General features: G+C 33.1%; 1 protein-coding gene across 1 annotated transcript in view; it reads left to right on the forward strand.

Moving 5' to 3' along the window:
* Positions 1 to 15,203: 15,203 nt before the first annotated feature.
* Positions 15,204 to 18,109, forward strand: part of LOC149573276 (gamma-glutamyl hydrolase 1-like) — a 168,311-nt gene continuing 165,405 nt past the window's right edge. Inside the window, exon 1 of the mRNA XM_089814487.1 lies at positions 15,204 to 15,631. Within this exon, the coding sequence (XP_089670613.1) occupies positions 15,338 to 15,631 (294 nt within the window). The 5' untranslated portion in view covers positions 15,204 to 15,337. The remainder of the gene's footprint in view (positions 15,632 to 18,109) is intronic.

An 18,109-nucleotide genomic window follows, 5' to 3' on the forward strand; every position in this document is an offset into this window, starting at 1 on the left:
CAGTATGGTATGTTTGAAAAGAAATTTGTTAGTAAGCACTTGAGTCAGAGGTAATACAAACACAACTCTGAAGGCAATCTCACTCATACATAATCACAGTAAATTTAGATGAAATCCAGACACAATACTAGAGACTTGAATATGAACAATCCTTCAATTAATATATGTCGAAAGATGATGCTTTGATTTGCCAGATCTGAGTGAAGTGTTATAGATGACGGAATAGGGTGAGGGTTAAATCCCACCAAAACCAGATAAACCAAATAGGGAAGGTCTTTCAATTTTGAAATGGTGAACAATAGGGAACTCCAATAGGAATTCACAATACAGAGAAAATAATATAAATTGCATACCTAATGACTACCTACAAGCTATGCTTAAATACCTGTCGGGGAAAACTTTTTGAGGGTGTACAAAGATAGTCGATGGCAACACAAACCATAGAAACAAAACAAAAATGGGTCTGAGATATATTAAATCAAGTAGCCCATTAACAATAGTTTGATTAATGATTTATTTCATAATGGGAACATTACAGATTGCTTCTCCCCTTGGTGTAGTTACTCTCTATTTTCCGCAAACTCAACAACAACTCTCACACTTCCAACTTCGTTGCATTATATTCCTTTTTTTGATGTCTAGGTATAGATACACATAACAAAATTATCCCACTTATTTTGAATTCAAATTCTGAATTCCATGTCTATTTTTTTTATGAAAAACCCATGAACCCTCACCTAGGGTCTAGGAGCCTTGCTAGTTCTAGTTGCATGCCAATAGTAGCTTGTCATCCTTGCATATTTACACCAGTTTAGCTTCTCCTTTCTCTCACATCAGTAGTGATTCATTGTGTTGTTGACTCAAATAAACTATTATGCATTTATGACTTCTTGTCAATAGGTGTGCTAGAGTGTATGCCAATGTACCTCTCAATTGGTAGCTCTAGACTTCTTCCTCCCACTACTTCCTCTTGACTAGTTGTTACACATTTTTCTAGACATATATCTTTTCCCATCAATGAAAATGCTCAATGGTTCTCTTTCTCTTCATGCCAAGGATGCATGTGGTGCCAACAATGATAATCACCTACTTTTTGATCTCCTTATACTGTCAAAACAATCATTACATAGATTTTTCCACATAGAAGAATTACTAGCACTCCTAAATAATACAACTCCAAGGTATTTCCATGGTAAGGATCCCAATTGAATACCCAAGATTCTTCCAATCTCCCAAAGTGCGCAAGAAGAAGACAACATATTTGTGCCAATTAAGTTTTTGACTTGAGGCCCTACTATACACATCTAAAGTTTTGTAAATTATGTGTGCTTCTTTGAGAGAAGAAACATCAAAAAGAAAAGTGCCATAAAAAAACTACAAGTGTGTGATTTTCTCTACGTTAATGACCACCTTGATCCTTCCAACTACCGACAACTCTTTTTTTTGAAATCAATTAACCAATGACTTCTGTCATAATAATAAATATAAAGGGGGAGAGCAACTCACCTTGTATGATGCCTTTTATACCTTCCAAAAAACCATGTGGGCTATCATAAATTAGAATGAAAAACCTTGGTGTGCTTATACAAGATTCTATCCACTAAATCCATTTGGCATAAAACCCCATTCTCTGAAGTACTATAGTTAGGAATGATCAATTGATGTCATCATATGCCTATTTGATGTCTAATTTGACCAGCATAATGTCTGCTCGAGCTTGTTTTATAGAGTGAATAGTTTTATGTGGAACCATAACACCTTCAAAAATTGTCCAATTTGGGGAAAAACCACTTGGTTTCACTGAGATGACAGACTGTAATAATGATTTGAGTCTATTTGCAATTACTTTCTAGATGATCTTATAAATAATGTTGCATAGAGTAATCAATCTAAAAGTCCTCAAAAATTTGAGTCTCCTTTTTCTTTGGAATTAAAGTAATGAAGGTGTTATTTAGATCCTTGAAAATAAAACTACCTATTCTTGATTCTTCCACCACCTCCCACATGCCTTGGGAAAAAATGTCTCATAATTTGAAAAAAAACATAGTAAGGAAGCCAGTTGGACCTAAAGTTTTATCCTCCCCCATGCCAAATAGAGTTGATTTCCTATCCACATGTGTAACTTTGTCTAGTAACAATCTTTTTTGAGCCTCATTAACTCATTGTGGGATAAGATTGAGAATACCTTAAGGATCATGGAAATTGGAATCTTCTACCCTAAACCCATCAGTGAAAAACCTAACACCTTCTCTGTGAATGGCCTCTTTCTCCAAAAGTATATTGCTAGCAGAGTCCATAATGGAATAGATGTTATTGATAGACAATCCATCTTTAACCGAGCTATGAAAAAAATGATATTTTTGTCCCATCTTGAAGCCATATCTCTCAGGATTTTTGTCTCCAAAAGTTTTCTTCCTTTTGCAAAACATTTGTGTATTCTTCCTTCAACACTTTCTCGACATCAAAGTCAAAAGAAGTCATTTCATCTTTAAATTTTTTTTCATTGAGATATTTGAGCTCACTTTCAATTATCAAATTTTCTTAGATTTTTTAAGAGACTACTCTATTCCATTTTTTAAGTTGTTCTTTTAAGAACTGAAGTTTTGAAAAAAAATTAAAAGCTTTAATATCTTCCCATTATGGAGATGTTTGCAACCAATTTTGGATCAACTATTTAAAACCATCAAAGAGGAACCACATCTTCTCAAATTTTAAAGGAAATTATTTGGAATGACACCCTCCATTATACATAATTTGATTGGAAAATGATAAGATCATGTTATAGGTAAGATGTCTACAATCCTAAGGAAGGGAAGCCCAATTGCCAGTTGTGATGAACTTGTCCATCTTTCAACAATGATTGAAAAGCCTATCCTTTTGTTGGTCAAGGTGAAATCTCCACACTAGAAAGACATTTCAGCCAAATTGTTATAAGCAACAAAGTTATGAAAGTTCAATTTCTTCGCATTCACCCAACCAAGACCCCCCAATTTATCTATTGGGTGAAGAATAGAATTAAAATGCCCTCCAATGACAAAATGTTGTCTTGATGTTGAAGAAGAGTATTTGAAATTTGTTTCAATAGGTCCAATAGACAACCTATGCTTGTAGGGAAATATACATTTAAGAGATTGACACCCCCATTCAATTATTTAGAATCTACATGAGCTAATTGCCAAGAATCCCTTAAGGCCGTGACAATAATGTCAATAACTTTTGGATTCCAAAGAAGTGTTAGGATTAAGCACAAACCAAAAAAAAAAAAAATTACATGCAAAAATAACCAATATCAGAAAATAATAAATCACACAGAAGAGAACACAAGACATCAATATTTAACATGGTTTTCCCAATCCCTGGGCTACATCCACCAAACAAGTCCAATATTATTACTATCCAATGATTACAATCTAATTACAATCCTAATCCCTTACAACTCGATACTGTTGCAAGAAGCAATTATCACATCACACCTTATGAAAATCCCTAACCCTAATCCTATTTTATACAGTTATTTTTGTCATTTTAGGGTTAAGATTAGTTACAACATGTTGGTCATAAAATGTGGATAAAATAGCCCCAAATTTTTTTTTTTTTTAATGGAGTATGTACAATACTTCCTTGATCAAGCACTACAAACTAACAAGAAGACCCAATCCTCCCAAGGTGCCTTGAGCGTCAACCAAAGAACATTGCCACAATTGAAATAGTTTGCTAAAAACATCTTATCCACTTAACTTTGATTCTCGTAAGAGAATAATTTTAGGTCGTGTTTGATCAATATATTTCTTGATCAAATAGACTTTGTTAGGGGCTCATTGCAACCCTTGACATTACATGAAAGGATCTTCATTCTCCCTAATATAAGGAGTGGTACTCCTATCCTAATCTCAAATTGATATCCCCCAAACACAACCTGCATATTCTATCTTGGTCATAATAGTTTTCCTGCCCCTTTTTTTTGTTCACCATCCTTACATTTACTTTTCTTAGAGGATGTTTGGCTAATGGATCTTTTTCCTGAGATGCTCATAATAGTATAAATTCCCAGGGTATCCTCTCCCTCCCAATCTTCATCTGTGATGTAGTATATTCCTTTTTCATCATTGGCATCCTTGTCCATTGTTGTTGCAACAGTTGTTTCAAGATTATGTTCTAGAGAGACTTGTATATCCTTGATGAATGTTGCCTCTTTCTCCTTGTCGACATAAGTTCCACCAAAGTTGAAGCTACCCAAAGCAAGGTTTGAGGTCAAAGTTAGATCTAGAACTTATTTGACATTGGTTATGTGCAGATACAACATGGTTAGGGAACCGAGATTCTGATAGAATTTCTAGCTCCTTTGAGGTATTCTTGGTTGACCTCATTGGTGAATCTAAAGATTGTAAGCATTTGAGTTCCTCCACTAATAATCCAAAGTCTTGTAGGATAACATTGGGGGCCACTACTGGTGATAGATCAAGCACAAAGGGGAATCATGCACCATAATGTGTTGCAAACTATTTTCCTCATAAATTTTTGGTGAAATCGTAAAACCAATGATCACATTTTCAAAACTTTGAAAATTATCCCAACATCATATGCTTTGTAGATCATCTAGATATTTAGATGAACTCTTAACATTTCTCGGCTAGGAGAAGTGTAGTACCATTTGCACCAAGAAAGTAGAGTTTTCTTTCTAGGATTGCCCCTCCTTTGGAATGATAAAGTTTTGTAAAGTTTCACTTTCTAACCCCTTTCCCTTACCAATAATGGCATGGGGGAACTCTTAAGGGAGATGCAGATCACCACTATAGTATTTGTAGGATTGGATTGTTTCCTTCACCTCAATAGTTTATTTCCAGACACTAGTCTCATTTATGAGTTCAATCATTTCTGGGAGAGGATGCACTGATAACCAAAGAATATAGATTTGTGCATACATGCTAAAGTCCTTTTTTTCCACTGCATAATCCATCTTGACAAATGTTCCTAGCTTATCTTCTATGACCTTGAGCGTGTCTTCATTGTATTATTCACGAGGGAGATTGTAGGGTCTTACCCTAATTAGAATAACATCCATGTACTCTATATTGGGATTAAAATTTTGGGTCCAATATTTAATGTAGAATTATTTTCCATTCATCATGTAGGGTATGTTCTCCACAATTCTTTCTTTGTCATGGCTATGCTCACAAATAATTAAGTAAAAACCAATTGGAATGGTTTTAACAATACAACCATTGTCCCATTGAGATGCAACCCCTTCCTTAATCTTTCTAAGAGTTGGCTAGGGCCTGCTCCATTTTATAAAATAAATTTGTCATGGTCTAAGACCGAGTAGTGTCAGTCTCTGTTTTCTAGTGAGAATTTTAACAACTATGGAATGAATAATGTAAGGCTCCTACTGACATTATTGAATTACCACACATGGAGTCTTTGGTCACTCGAACCTTTGTTCCACAAGTTTGAAGTTGCAATGTCACATGCCTAACTACAACTAGGGCTCTAGAACTTGTTGAACATCCTCATGCATGCCTCCAACATCATGGAAACTAAATTGGAATCTTGCCCAAAAGATTTTGGCATGGTAAGCCATCCACTCCCTCATTCTCCTAGGGCTATATTCCAACAAAGCTTGTGAGTTGTTATAATGTTGGGAATTTTTTTTTTTTATAAGAAAAATTTCAACCTCCTTGAACTAATAAAAATTCAGAGAAAACATATTTTTAAGTTATAAAAAATAAATGATAGTAATTGACTATAATATTACTCAAGCTTCTGAGAAAACATGTGCACTCTTAGGCATTAACTACATTCACATAGTCTTCTGACTTGGTCCTACCCACTACATTCACATAGTTTTGGAAATCTCTTGTTCTATGCAATGGACTAGGAAAAGCTCATGTTCATCATTCTTGACTGTAAAAAAAATAGAAGGGTTGATTGCAGAATGATAACATAGTGAAACAAAACTTGTCTACAGAAATCCAAGAACCCATGTCTTACCCAAGTTCAATTCACATTGACACAAAGTAAAATAATACAAAATCTAATGCAATCATTTGAAGCAAATTATATCCTAAAAAATGTTCAGTTGTGCCCAAAAAGGACATCACTCACCCTAACGAAAAGAGGCAAGTTCTCATAATTTATGTTTAGTTATTTCCAAAAATGACATCTCTTACCCTAACCAAAAGAGAGGAGTTCTCGTAGTTTATCTGTACAGAGGCCTTAAATCATTGTACTCCAAGCATATATTTTTGGACATGGGATATTGTTCAATATATATGTGCAAACAACCATTCACAATCAATAACTGATTATGGTAATACCCATCAAACCACTCCTACTCTTTGATAAGCTGCAATGTCACACACCCAACTGTAATCTAGGGCTCAAGAACTTTCCTGATGTCCTCATGCACGCCTCCAACATCATGAAAAACAAAGTAGATTCCTGCCCAAAAGACTTTAGCATGGTAAGCATTCCAGTCCCTCATTCTCCAAGGGCTATATTCCAGCAAAGCTTCCTGATGAAACTTTTAAATGTTTGAAATTGTTATAATATTGAGAAATTCTAATTTTTTATAAGAAAATTGTCAACCTCCTTAAACTAATTAAAAATCAGAAAAAACATATTTTTCAAATCAAGGAAAACATATTTTTCACTTATTAAAAATAAATGATAATAATTAACTATAATAAACTATCAAAGAAAATTTAATTCTTCCTAGTTATTGACTAGTTGATTAAGTCAAATCCACTAAAAGGGCCTAAACGAATGCCATAGTTTCGTGCCGGAGGAACTAATAATTAAATTAATAATAAAAACTAGCTTATATATACCTTTATATATATATTACGCCGAGAGTAATCGTTCTCGAGGCGCCTATTTTCATTTAATCCCAAGGTTATTTTAATCACAGTTGGGATTATGAAAATGAAAATAGGCGCCTCGAGAATGATTACTCTCAGCATAATATATATAGAGGTATATATAAGCTAGTGGCAATCGTGGCACAAAGGAAAAGTATTTTTTAATTTTTTTCTATTTTTTTAAGGTTAGTGCTGAATTATTTATTTCTTTTTAAATACAACTGTATAAACTTACTATAAAAATGTAATAGTGTAAACTTACTATAAAATTATTCTTGAATATTTTTTTTTAAAATTCTATATATGGTGTTTATTTGTATCACTTTAATTCAGTTTTATTTTAAGCATATTGTTATGTAAAATGTTATATTGAAGAGTACAGTTATAGTTAGGGTTAGGGTTAGTGTTAGGGTTGGGGCTATTGTTAGGGTTTGAGTTATGGATAGGGTTAGAGTTACAGTCAAGAATAGAGTTACAATTAGAGTCCGGATTAGCATTAGGGTTAGGGCTAGGGTTATTTTTAGGATTACGAATCTTGTTAGGGTTATAGTTAGGGTTAGGTTTAGAATTAGAGTTAGAGTTAATGCTAGGATTAGGGTTAGAATTTGGGTTACAAATATAATTAGGGTTAGAATTAGAGTTAGGGTTAGGGTTAAGGTAAGGGCAAGGGTAAGAATAAGGGTTTAGGTTAAAAATATAGTTAGGGTTAGGATTAGAATTAGAGTTAGGGTTTGAGTTAGAGGTAGAGTTGGAATTGGAGCTCAAATAAGGGCTAGAGTTAGAGTTGAAATTAGGGTTAAAATTAGGATTAGGGTTAGGGTTAAAATTAGATTTATGGTTAGAGTTAGAGAAAGGGGTAGAGAAAGGGTTGGTTTTAGGGCGATGGTTAAGGTTAGGTTTATATTTAGAGTTAGGGTTGTATATAGAGTTACATCAGGGTTAAGGTTAGGGTAAGGGTTTGAGTCAGGGTTAAGGTTAGGGTTAGGGTTAGAGCTATGGTTTTCATCTAGATTAAAGTAAGGGTTAAGGTTAGAGTTAGAGTTTTGAGTGAGGGTTAAGGTTAGAGTTAGGGTTAGATTACGGTTTTAGTGAAGGTTCAACTAAGGATTAGGGTTAGGATTAGAGTCTAATTACGGTAGAGTTAGATTTGCAATTAGGGTTATATTTAGGGTTAGAGTTAGGGGTAGGATTATGGTTTAAAAAAAAGTAATTTTCTTTTTGGCATATTGTAATGTAAAATGTTATAGTCAAACATAGATATATGGTTAGGGACAAAGTTACCATTACAGTTAATGTTAACCTTAGGGATAGAATAAGGGTTAGGGTTAGCATTAGGGTTAGGGCTGGAGTTAGGGTTAGGGTTTGAGTTATGGTTAAGGTTAGGGTTAGAGTTACAGTTATGGTTATTGTTAGAGTTATGGTTAAGGTTTGGGTTAGAGTTATGTTTATGGTTAAGGTTAGGGTTAGAGTTATGGTTATGGTTAATGTTCGGATTAGAGTTATGTTTATGGTTAAGGTTAGGGTTAGAGTTATGGTCATACTTAAGATTAAGGTTAGAGTTATGGTAATGGTTAGGGTTAGTGTTATAGTAAGGCTAGGGTTAGGGTTTGAGTCAGGGTTAAGGTTAGAGTCAAGGTTAGGGTTTGAGACAGGATTAAAGTAAGGGTTAGAGTTAGGGTTAGAGTCCAATTATGGTAGAGTTAGATTTAGGGTTAGAGTTAAGGGTTAGAGTTATGCTCATGTGGTTAAGGTTAGGGATATAGTTATGGTTATGGCTATGGTTAGGGTTAGGGTTATTATAAGGCTCGAGTTAGGGTTATTGTAGGGATAGGGTTAGGGTTTGAATCAGGGTTAAGGTTAGATTTAGGATTAGGGTTAGGGTTTTAGTTAGGATTAAAGTTAGGGTTAGGATTAGGGTTGGAGTCTAGTTATGGTAGAGTTAGATTTAGGGTTAGAGTTAGGGATAGAGTTATGTTTATGGTTAAGTTTAGGGTTAGAGTTATGCTCATGGTTAAGGTTAGGGTTAGATTTATGGTTATGGTTAGGGTTAGGGTTATAGTAGGGCCAGGGTTAGGGTTTGAGTAAGGGTTAAGGTTCTAGAGTTATGGTTAGGGAAAAGTTTTGAGCCAAGATTAAAGTTAGGGTTAGGGTTATGGTTAGAGTCCAATTATTGTAGATTTATATTTAGGGTTAGAGTTAGGGACAAATTAATGTTTATGGTTAAGGTTAGCGTTAGGGTTAGAGTTAGAGTTAAGGTTAGGGTTAAGATTAGAATTAAGGTTAGGGTTAGTGTTAAGGTTAGGGTTAGGGTTAGCATTAGGATGAAAATTAGGGCAAGGGATAGGGTTTGAATTAGAGTTAGGGTTCTTGTTAGGGTTAGGTTTACAATTAGAGCTAGAGTTAGGGTCAGGGTTAGAGTTACAATTAGGGTTAGAGTTAGAGTTAGGGTTAGGGTTAGGTTTAAAGTTAGAGCTAAAGTTGGGATTAGGGTTAGGGTTAGAATTAGGGTTAGAAATATAGTTAGGATTAGAGATAGAGTTAGGGTTAGGGTAAGGGTAAGAATTAGGGTTACAAATATAGTTAGGGTTAGTGTTAGGGTTAGAATAAGAGTTAGGGTTAGGGTTAGAGATAGAGTTAGAATTAGAGTTAGAATAAGGGTTCGAGTTAGAGTTAGAGTTAGAGTTAGGGTTATATTTAGGGTTAGAATTAAGGTTAGGATTAGAATTAGTGTTAGAGTTAGGGTTATGGTTAGTGTTAGGGTTATGGTTAGGGTTAGGGTTAGTGTTAGTGTTAGGGGTATGGTTAGGATTAGCATTAGGGTTAGGGTTACAATTAGAGTAAGAGTTAAAATTAGAGGTAGTGTTAGTGTTAGTGTTAGTGTTAGTATAAGAGTTAGAGTTAGAATTAGAGTTAGAGTTAGGGTTCAAGTTAGAGTTAGAGTTAAAGTTAGAGATAGAGTTGTGATCAGGGTTAGATTAGGGTTAGGGTTAAAGTTAACTAATTAGATTTAGGGTTAGGGTAAGAGTTAGGGCTAGGATTAGGATTAGAATTAGGGTTAGTGTTAGAGTTATATATAGTGTTAGGGTTAGGATTAGGGGTAGGTTTATAGTCAAAGTTAGGGTTAGAGTTAATATTGGGGTTAGGGTTACAAAAAGAGTCAGAGTTAGGGTTAGACTTAGGGGTAGGGTTAGAATTAGGGATAAAGTTAGAGTTGGAGTTAGGGTTAGAGTTAGAGTTAGAGTTAGATTTAGGGTAAGAATTAGGGTTAGGATTAGAATTAGCATTAGAGTTAGAGCTAGGGTTAGAATTAGGGTTAGGGTTAGGGTTAGGGTAAGAATTAGAGTTAGAGTTATAGTTAGGGTTAGAATTAGGTTAGGGTTAGAGCTAGAATTGGGGTTAGGGTTAGAATTAAGGTTAGAGTTCGGGTTATATAGGTTCGGGTTAGGATTAGGGGTAGAATTAGAGTTACAATTAGAGTTAGAGTTAGAATTAGGGTTAGGGTTAGAATTAGGGTTACAAATATAATTAGGGTTACAGATTGAGTTAGAGCTAGAGTTAGGGTAAGGGTAACAATTAGGGTTAGGGCTAGAATTAGGGTTACAAATAAAGTTAGGGTTAGAATTAGGGTTAGGGTTAGGGTTAGGGTTAGATTTAGAGGTAGGATTTGAGCTAGAGTTAGAGTTAGAATTAGAATTAGAACAAGAGTTGGAGTTAGAGGTAGGGTTAGAATTAGGGCTAGGATTATGGTTAGCATAAGGGTTATGATTAGAGTTAGGGTTAGCATTAGGGTTAGGGTTATAATTAGTGTTAGTTTTAGTGTTAGTGTTAGTGTTAGTGTTAGTGTTAGGGTTAGAATTGGGGCTAGAATTGAGGCTAGGTTTAGGGTTAGGGTTAGGGTTAGAATTAGAGTTAGAGTTAGGGATCAAGTTAGAGTTAAAGTTGGAGATAGAGTTGGGGTTAGGGTCAAATTTAGGGTTAGGGCTAGAGTTAGGGTTAGATTTAGGGTTAGATTTAGGTTTAGAGTTAGAGTTAGGGTTAGAATTAGGATTGGGTTTATGATTAGAATTAGGGTTAGGATTAGAGTTAGAGTTACATATAGTGTTAGGGTTAGGATTAGCATTATATATAGTGTTTGGATTAGGATTATGGGTAGGATTAGGGTTAGAGTTAGGGTTAGAGTTAGGGTTAGTGTTAGGGTTATAATTAGAGTTAGAGTTATAATTATAGTGAGGGTTAGAGTTAGAGTTAGAGTTAGGGTTAGAATTAGGGGTAGGGGTAGGGTTAGGGTTAGAGATAGAGTTGGAGTTAGAGTTAGGGTTAGAGATAGAGTTGGAGTTAGAGTTAGGGTTAGAGTTAGAATATGGGTTAAAATTAGGGTTAGATTTAGGGTTAGAATTAGCATTAGAGATAGAATTAGAGTTAGGATTAGAGTTATAGTAAGGCTTAGGGTTAGGGCTAGGATTAGGGTTAGGGTTAGAATTAGCATTAGATTTAGGATTATAAAGGGTTAAGGTTAGGGTTAGGGGGAGAATTAAAGTTAGAGTTAGAGTTAGAGTTAGGGTTAGGTTTAGGGTTAGGGTTAAAAATAGAATTATCTAGTTAGAGTTAGAGTTTGTGTTATTATTTCACTTAAGATAATTTTTGGGTTACTAATCATATTATAGCTGATATTAGTGCTATTATTACACTTTACCTTGGTGTTAGGATAACTGATAGGTTAAATTTTAATGTGGGTTAGTTCTATTATAGTGCCCATGATTAGTGCTATTGTGATACAACTTATTAACCTTTTTAATAATGTAATCCCTCCCCCCTCTCTCTCTCTCTAACTACACCCATTAATATCTCGCCCCACTATCTAAATATACCCTTTCTCTCTATAGTCTCTAGTAATGCCCCTCTAATATGTCTCTCTAATCTCTAGATACACCCACTTATCTCTCCCACCCTACTTTCTAGATACTCCTCCTAATCTCTCTCTCCCTTATGCTCTCTAGATACACCCCTAATCTCTCTCTCTCTCTCTCTCTCTCTCTCTCTCTCTCTCTGTGGATGTGTGTATATACATATTATCACTTACAAAAAAATATAATATTATTTCTAGATACTTGTACATATAGGGTTAGGCTAAGGTATATAATGTACTAAATGATTAGTACAATCATATATAGAGTAAGAGTTAAAGTTAGGATCCAAGGTTTCAATTTCATTTATATGACACTCAGTGTTATGGTTATGGTTAATAAGTGGTTAAATGTTACACTAAAATAAGGGACAGGGTTAAGGGATGTATGAGATTTAGGTGTAGTGTTGGAGTATTTGGAGTACAACTATGGTCAAATTTGGGATATATGTTATACAAATGACTCGAATAGTGGAAAAATTAATTCATGAAAGGGAAGTTATAAGTCCCAACACAACAATTCAGATGATGTTAAAAGTGTCAAAGAATATATAAGAGTCAATTTTATGAAAATTATTTCTCCATGATGATGTGAGAACATTATATATTGTTGAATTTTTAATAATGCTAATGCAATTTTTATTGCAATGATTAAGAATTGTAATCAATAAATCTCCCTATCATTAAGGAATCTATTTAGACTTATGATTTTCTTTCTTAATTAATATATTTAGTAGCCACATCCATTGAAGAAATTTTTCATACAACAATAAATTTATTTTGTCTTTTTCTCTTCTCCATGAAAGTTACATTGAACAGTGGGGAAATAAAATTGCCAATACAACTAATTAGAAGTAAAAATTTGAAACTAGAGACAAGAATGAACTATATACAAAAAATATATCTATGATGGTGTAAATACATATCACATTTTTCAATTATTAGGATTCTTTTGTGACCTTTATTTGAACAATGATTGTGAAATACTTATTTCATCATTGAGGGAAACCCATCCACTTTTGTAGATGTGTCACACAGATATTTTTATTCATCTTCCATATGCATTTCTTCCATTTCCTCAACATAGTCAATTGGAAATATTGCTTCTCTAAAACTTTAATTATAGTTGTGTGCACCTCTTTAATTATTTGTAGGCACTTGTCAAACTCAATCTCGAAGAAATCATTTGAGATTGTTGAAGTAGTTAGGCTCTAGTATCCAATAATGTTTGATTCTCTATTCGAGGTATCCATAACTCGAATAGTAGCCTGCAAACTTATAAACAAAAATCAACATATGGAAATAATCATAATGAAAAATTATTAATATTTAACATAAATTCTTTCAAATGAATAATGTTCAAAATAACATAAATAAAAATCAAAACTATTTCAAATGAAATAGTTAGATTGTAATGTTTGAAATATGGTGGCATTGTCTTCCACTTTTCAAACATTACAAACATAAATATTAATAAAAATCTATATATAGTATGAAAAATATTTAAATAAAACACATATATAATGTAATTAAATAATGACAATATAAACTAAATATATGATTCGTTTATTTTAAATTAATCACTAAATTTAATAAAATACAAATTTTATTGATAAGGTGACCTTCTTGTCTACATCAACGATTAAATTTAATTATGAAACATTAAAAATATAAATATTTTGAAACATGCAAATATAAAACTATTATGAAACATACAAATCTAAAACATGGAAACCAAGTGTATTTTGAAATATGCAAATCTAAAACTAATGTAAAACATGAAAATGTAAAATTAAATTGAAACGTGCACATTAAAAATCTACAAAAGAAATGTATTATCAAATATCTAAATAAAAAAGTTTTTGAATCCTAAATCTAAATCAAACATACAAGGCTAAACTATATGAAACTTTAATCTATTTCGGTTCAAAAACTCTAATTGCTACAATAATCTCCATCTCTTCCTCCCTGCAAAAACACAAAATGAAAATGAAATGAGGAGCATTTGTTTTATAATTTATGAGAGAACCCTCATATCCCCCAATAGATGTCTTTTGACATTCCATGAATTTGTTTCAAATTCCCCCACTCCTTATAAAAAATAAGCATGAATGTGCATGCAAAAATATATTTAACAAAAAGAAAATGTTTTATATTTAAAATTTTAATTAAGTTATCAACCCTATTTTCTTGGGTTCTATTTTTTTAGCCTTATTTTTTCAGGTTCTATTATTTCGGCATCCATTTGGCTTAACATTATTTTGGCTAGCTATTATTTCAAAAAAATTATTTTATTTTATAATTCAATAATGATAAAATATATACTAAATATATGATTTATCTACTTTAAATACATCATTAACTTTAATAAAATATAAATTGTATTGATATGGTGGCATTTATGCTTTGAAACATGAAAATATAAATACTTAGAAACATGCAAATATAAAACTATTGTGAAACATTCAAATCTAAAACATGCAAACCAAAACTATTTTGAAATATGAAAATCTAAAATTAATATGAAACATGCAAATATAAAACTAATTTGAAACATGCACTTTTAAAATATGTAAATGAAAAGTATTATAAAATATATAAATCAAATGGATTTTGAATACAAATCTAAATCAAAATCAAACATGCAAGACTAAACTATTAAATGCAAGCTTAAATAGTTATGAATAGAATTTTAAATCTAAATGAAATTAATTAAAATTGAAAGCTAAATCAAAGTACAATATTATAACTAATTTTGAATTTCAATTTACATCTACATCTAAATGAAAATGAAAATGTAAATAAAAAATAGAAATCTCACTTGCAAAAATGTTATTCCAAAACTTCAATCTACTCCTATTCAAAAATTCCAATCTAATCCTCCAATAACCTCTACCTCTTCCTTCCTGCAAAAACATAAAATGAAAATGAAATGAGGAGCCTTGGTTTTATAACTTCTGAGAGGCTCCTCATATCCCCCAAGAGACATCTCTTCACATTCCACGAATTTGTTTCAAATTCTCCCACTCCCCACAAAAAATAAGTATGAATGTGCATGCAAAATTATATTTAATAAAAAAAAAATCATATTGAAATTATTTCGCCCCAATTTTTTCGAATCCTATTTTTTCGAGCCTACTTTTTCTTGCCCTACTTTTTCGGGCCTTATTATTTCGGACCTATTATTTCGGCCTCCATTTGGCTTCCTATTATTTCGGCCAGCTATTATTTTAGATTTTTTTTTTTAATATTTAATTTGGAAGTATGTAACCACTCCCAATTCTTTTTTATTGACGAAAAATCTTTTCTTTTTTATTGACGAAAAATCTTTTTTGACATATTCTCGTATTAAATATTTGTGCTGTGATTGTATAGAACGCCTCTCGACATAAAAAGTTAAAACTTTTTTCATAAAATATAGATTACAAATTTTCTCCCAACTATTTTAATTCCACGTCTCATGACTCATTCAGAGTGCATGAATTAATATTCCTGCGGCACAGGAACTACTGATTTGAAATAGAGCGATCTTCTACTTTTTCGAGTGGGTGTTAAAGGATTGTTTTGCGATAAATTTATGATGGCAAAATTGTTATGGATCACTGGCATATTGTTATGTGTAAATCTTGAACCTCATCTCATATATGCACAGGTCCTGCGCTTCCCGTCTGAAAAGACAAAGACATTCAATTCAGAATACTATAGACCTCTAATAGGAATTGTGAGTCATCCAGGAGACGGAGCAAATGGAAAGCTGAGCAAGGAAGCTAATGCCTCGTACATAGCTGCTTCGTACGTGAAATTTGTTGAATCTGGAGGTGCCAGGGTTGTTCCTCTCATATATAACGAAAGTCCAGAAATTCTAGAACAGGTTGGCTTTTTATTCATTCCTCTTGCTTTTGTTCTCATTCATATTGAAGTGAATTGAAAGCCCTGTCTCAGATTCTTATGATTAATTATTTATTTATTCAAGAACGACGAGTTTACATTGTACACTTGTTGGATGCTTCTGGAACCCATTGAATTAGTTAGTGCGAGGCTTATCTTTACTGTTTGCATAGTGAGGGACAAGAAAATTGAAGCTAATGGTTTGAATTCATTAGAGCTTTACCTTGAACTGTCGACAGCTTTATATTGAAAGTAAACTTAGGTATAGTGTAAAGATTGTCCCTGCAAAACCAATGCCACATAGCAATCTTCATAAAATGCAAAAAATTCAATGAGAGTGAAGGTCATTTGAATATTGACCAATCAACATTAATATTCAATTATCATTAACTTTAAAAGAAATACACATATATGTGTAAGTATGAAGATAAGGGATAAACTGAAAAGTTCTAAAAGAAATTATAACCAGTTATTAGAGTACCAACATGTTTTGAACCTGTCGTCCAAACTGACAGAGGCTCCATAACCTGTCCAAGAACAAAAGGGGTGAGAATATTGTAGGAGTGCTTTACCACCCTATCACGAAGCTATTAAGCTTCTTCAGAATCTTTCCTGACACGAAAGATACCTAGTCCGACATTGAGGAAGTCAAAATAGGCAAAACCAAGAGAGGTAATGCAAATTGTGTGGTTAAAAGAAATCATGTTCTAAAACCATGGATAGTCAAATCAACATATTAAAAGAATCAGCATGTACAGATCTCTTTTCTGTCACATTCACCTTTTAACCATAGTGGAAATTTGTCTCAGTTTAAGATACTCACAATAAGGTTACCACAAATGCAAAGAACATTCACATCCTATACCATTGCTTTTAGTCGTACATCTTCAATGCAACAAATTCCAAGAACTTCACCATAACCTAAACTCACCTCATAAGACATAATTATACCAGGTGCATACAAACTATTAGAAGCATCGTTACTTTCAACTCGGTACCATGTTATGGGTTCAGATTCTATCCTCAAATCTATCATGTTTCCCGAAATGTACAATGATCAAATAAAACACTCAGACATGTAGTTAGCGTTTAGAATTCAAAAGTGAATGTAAAGTCACAGAATAGGTTTGCCTTATCAACGCATAGGCAATTCGAACTAACACAAGTCCTTGAACGGTCATCAATAATTCTTCTGGAAAGAATAAATGAATAAACATGAAGTGCTTTTCTTCTCAAGAATCAGTTTAACCAATTCACTAGAACGCATTTCACTACATACTTTCACGTAGTGAAGATATTTTTAATCCATCATTAATGCATAATATTCACATAAAAAAAGCAAGGGAAACTCCTACCAATCTAACATTCTAATTAACCACAATCATCCTATACATCAGAAGAACATAAAGGAAATAGTTAATTTCATTTAAAACTCTTGTGTTTGCCTCAAGACTTACTGGCAACATGCAATTTCCAGGGTTGATTAATCTACGGGTGTCATTCTATTGCTGTTTGCTTATTAAGACAAGGGTTGCCCTTAAACAAGGATCTAATACAGAATTTTAAACTGTGAGCTATATATATGCGTGTGTGTGTGTATGTGTGTATATAGCTGCAATGTTTTTAAATGTTCATACTTCTCCCAAATATGACTTTGAAATTGTAAGATGGAGCAGCTGCTACTTCTAAATTAAAACAATAAATGATGTGTCACTCCATCACATGGATGAATGAGATTTTCATAAACATATGGCAGAGACAAATTAAGAGTATACCTGGCAGTTCAAGTTTCATTTTTAACGAAAGCTATCCATGTTGCAGTTAGGAATGGTGGGCTGTACTCCCTTTTTTCATAGCTAGTGCAAACCTGTGAATAGAATTTGATCAGGATGAATATCGTGTTACACCAAGATTAGATCTAAATCCAAACTTGGAAGCATTGTATAGCAATTCCATTATGGAAGGACCATATAATCCACGCTGGACTGTAAGGAGAGTGTTCCTTTTTAATTCAATAAACATACATGGCATCGATTTGTTACACTACTGCACAACAAGGACTGGCACTACTGTTCTGAAATACTCAAAAGTATATTATGAGTTTGGAAAGCAATTTTGTGTAGGACTTGAAGTTATATAATGGAATTGACCATTCACTACCAAACTGTAATGTTCCTGTCATTAAATAAATATTTAATCAAACCTTTGTTAATGAGCCGATTGATTTAGTATATCTTGGGCCCATTTTTTATTTAATTTTTTCCAAAGGTAGGTGTGGCCGTTGGCTATCTTTGTACTCTCGGAAAGGTTTTCCCGACACGTATTTAAGCACAACATGTAGGTAGTAGTAGGTATGTGATTTAGATTATTTCTTTGTATTGCGAATTTCTATTGGGGTTATGGATTGCTCACCATTTTGGAAGTGAAATATCTTCGCTACCTAGCAATTTTTGGTTTTGGT

The sequence above is a fragment of the Cupressus sempervirens genome, chromosome 2, assembly GCF_028749045.1.
Source record: "Cupressus sempervirens isolate cs-2001-9-10 chromosome 2, ASM2874904v1, whole genome shotgun sequence".
NCBI lineage: Eukaryota > Viridiplantae > Streptophyta > Pinopsida > Cupressales > Cupressaceae > Cupressus > Cupressus sempervirens.